The sequence below is a fragment of the Habropoda laboriosa genome, unplaced genomic scaffold, assembly GCF_001263275.1.
Source record: "Habropoda laboriosa isolate 0110345459 unplaced genomic scaffold, ASM126327v1 scaffold28, whole genome shotgun sequence".
Classification (NCBI taxonomy): Eukaryota; Metazoa; Arthropoda; class Insecta; order Hymenoptera; family Apidae; genus Habropoda; species Habropoda laboriosa.
The window spans coordinates 2,272,342-2,275,243 of record NW_017100174.1 but is presented as its reverse complement, the minus strand read 5'-3'; the positions used below and the strand labels follow the sequence as shown (position 1 = coordinate 2,275,243).

At 44.3% G+C, this 2,902-nt stretch overlaps 1 protein-coding gene across 1 annotated transcript in view; it reads left to right on the top strand.

Moving 5' to 3' along the window:
- LOC108578733 (protein groucho-like) overlaps window positions 1-2,649 on the top strand; it is a 101,927-nt gene extending 99,278 nt beyond the window's left edge. The window contains exons 16-17 of the mRNA XM_017942110.1: window positions 19-622; window positions 1,784-2,649. Coding sequence (XP_017797599.1) covers window positions 19-622; window positions 1,784-1,891 — 712 coding nt within the window. The 3' untranslated portion in view covers window positions 1,892-2,649. The remainder of the gene's footprint in view (window positions 1-18; window positions 623-1,783) is intronic.
- The last annotated feature ends 253 nt before the right edge of the window (window positions 2,650-2,902 follow it).

The window sequence follows — 2,902 nt, the reverse complement described above, 5'->3', positions numbered from 1 at the left end:
CGACACTTTTCACCACAGATCAGTGAAGCTCCTTCCGGACTGTAGAACACTGATAGTCGGCGGTGAAGCGAGTCAGCTGATCATCTGGGACCTGGCCAGCCCAACGCCGCGGATCAAAGCAGAACTGACGTCGTCGGCGCCTGCCTGTTACGCTCTCGCGATCTCGCCGGACTCGAAGGTCTGCTTCAGCTGTTGCAGCGACGGTAACATCGCCGTGTGGGATCTTCAGAACGAGACGTTGGTTCGACAGTTCCAAGGCCACACGGACGGTGCCTCCTGCATCGATATCTCCGCGGACGGTTCGAAATTGTGGACCGGGGGTCTGGACAACACGGTGCGCTCGTGGGACCTTAGGGAGGGCAGACAGTTGAAGCAGCACGACTTCACCTCGCAGATATTCTCGCTGGGCTACTGCCCTACCGGCGAATGGCTCGCCGTCGGCATGGAGAACTCGAACGTCGAGGTACTTCACGCGTCCAAGTCCGATAAGTATCAGCTCCACCTACACGAGTCCTGTGTATTATCGCTGCGCTTCGCGTCCTGCGGCAAATGGTTCGTCTCCACCGGCAAGGACAATCTGTTGAACGCGTGGCGCACGCCGTACGGCGCTTCGATATTCCAGGTGTGTACCTTTCTCTCTTTTTCTCTCTCTCTTCGTTTTATTAATTCGCCGAATAGCGGTATTATACGCGTATGAATGGTACCTTCCCTTTTTCTCAACGAGGCTCGTCATTTTATATTGTACGGTATTGTTGTGGCGTTAACCCTTTCGAGGACGATGAACCTTCGTACGCGTTCAGAGAAAACAATTGGCGTGATTGGTGGACTTATGCATAGGGCGTCTCGCTTAAAGTGACCATCTGATATATCTTCGTTGTATTTGAATTGTTGGAGGAAATAATCGTACGACCTTGGTACCAAATTTTGGTGTCAGATGATAATTGATATCTTGTTGTACATTATGAGGCCGTCGATAGAGATATTTTGTACATTGCGAAGGTTTCGATTAGATCAGAGATTCTTGCTGTTTGTATCGAATAATGATACGAATTTCAAAGGACTTTGATACCAGAATCTTGTGTCAGATGATGATCAATATCTGTTGAACTTAAAAGGTCATCGACATCGATATACTTTGCACTGTAACAGTTTTGATTAGATCAGAGATCTGTGAATCGACGATGTCTCGGTTGGTACAAAAGAATTATTTAACATACTAGCTGAATCTAACCGACCGACCGGTTCTTGTTTTCTCTGAAAAAAAAAATTTCTTCAGAATGAATCGTCTGCTTGAGACTATTAAAGAGTAAACTCCACGTACCATTTAAATTTGATACTATGGTAAACGAAAGTAGAGTGGGGTGAACCCCTTAATGTCGGGAGCTTAGCAGAACAGCAACTTTAGATACCCTATTTCTTCTCTTTTCGTTCCGCATTTGCTTCGCCTTATTGGCCGCGTTAAAGACAACGAGGGGCAATAAGTACGAGCTTACGATCGTGTATTCCCCGAGATGTATTTCAACGGTAATCGAAAAGTGATTTTCAAAGGATACTTTATAATCAGATCGATCATCTCGTTAATCTAAATTCACGAAAATTTGACCGCTTCGAAAGACCCGAATTTTCTCTCGTAAATTCTCCGCCGATAGTTCCCCGTTAGAGAAGATAAGCAATTTCCAACGCGTGTCATTAGAGATTCAGTAGGATGCTGTGCACGGAACAGCAGCAAAAACCGAATCTCGAAGCGAGAGCACATGGGAATCCATATGAATTCTTTTTGCAGTCGAAGGAGTCCTCGTCGGTGCTGAGCTGCGACATCTCCGCCGACGACAAGTACATCGTGACCGGATCCGGTGACAAAAAGGCCACTGTATACGAAGTGATTTACTAGACGCGCCCGTTAAAAAAGACGTTTCACGTTTTCCTCCCTTGGTCGAAACCCGAACTCTTTAACACGCTCTCCCGTTTCGCGGGGAGATCCTACAAGTGAGACTTTTTAGCAGCCTTAGGAACCTAGACTGTTACTATACTGTGTATATATAACATAACGAGTCTGTATTAACTGGTAGAAATTACGTTTGAAAGGAGAACCGAAGATGAAGAAAAACTGGGAAAATAAAGGCAACAAACCGCGAGCAAGAGGAAAAGGAAGCTTAAAAATACAAAACGAAGAAAAGAAAAAAAAAGTAATTATTGATTATGATGATGATGATGACGACGGTCGAAAATCCAATGTGTGTGCCAGAGATAAAGCTGTATATGTATATTTAGAAGTTACGTGTGCGTGGCCCGACTGTACCTACGACCGTGTGATTCAGACGTATATAGAGGGGAACACTTTCTTTGTCGCGTGTATACAACGAGAACGTGTTAATGGGACGTTACCAAGCGATTTTGCATGCGCGTTAAGTGACCGGGAGAGAGCCTTGCAGATGGTGATGCTAGATACGGTTTCGTATAAGTACCTAATTATAGAATCAACACGCTCGAGACATACGACAAGATAGCACGGGGAAGAACGAACGAACGGCTTCGAGAGCCTGTCTACGAAAATTATACTCGCTCTCGCCTAACTGGTCATTTTCTTCGAGAAACTTTTACAATTTTTGCAATCACTGTCCCTTAGCGTGTCCAGAACAACGACCACGACCGACGATAGTAACTCAAAGCATATTACTATGTGTGGACTGGTGTACTCTTGGAACCCTTTCGACGAAGAAAAAGAAAGAAATGAAAAAAGAAGAAGAAGAAAAAGAAAAAGAAATATCAAATTGGCTGTAACTACCTTCGAACATGCGTTTACTATAGATCAGAAGCGACTATATATATGTATATATGTATATGTATATGTATATATAGTTTGTCAGTTATATGTTTTATGCTGATAGCGATATGTTGTCAT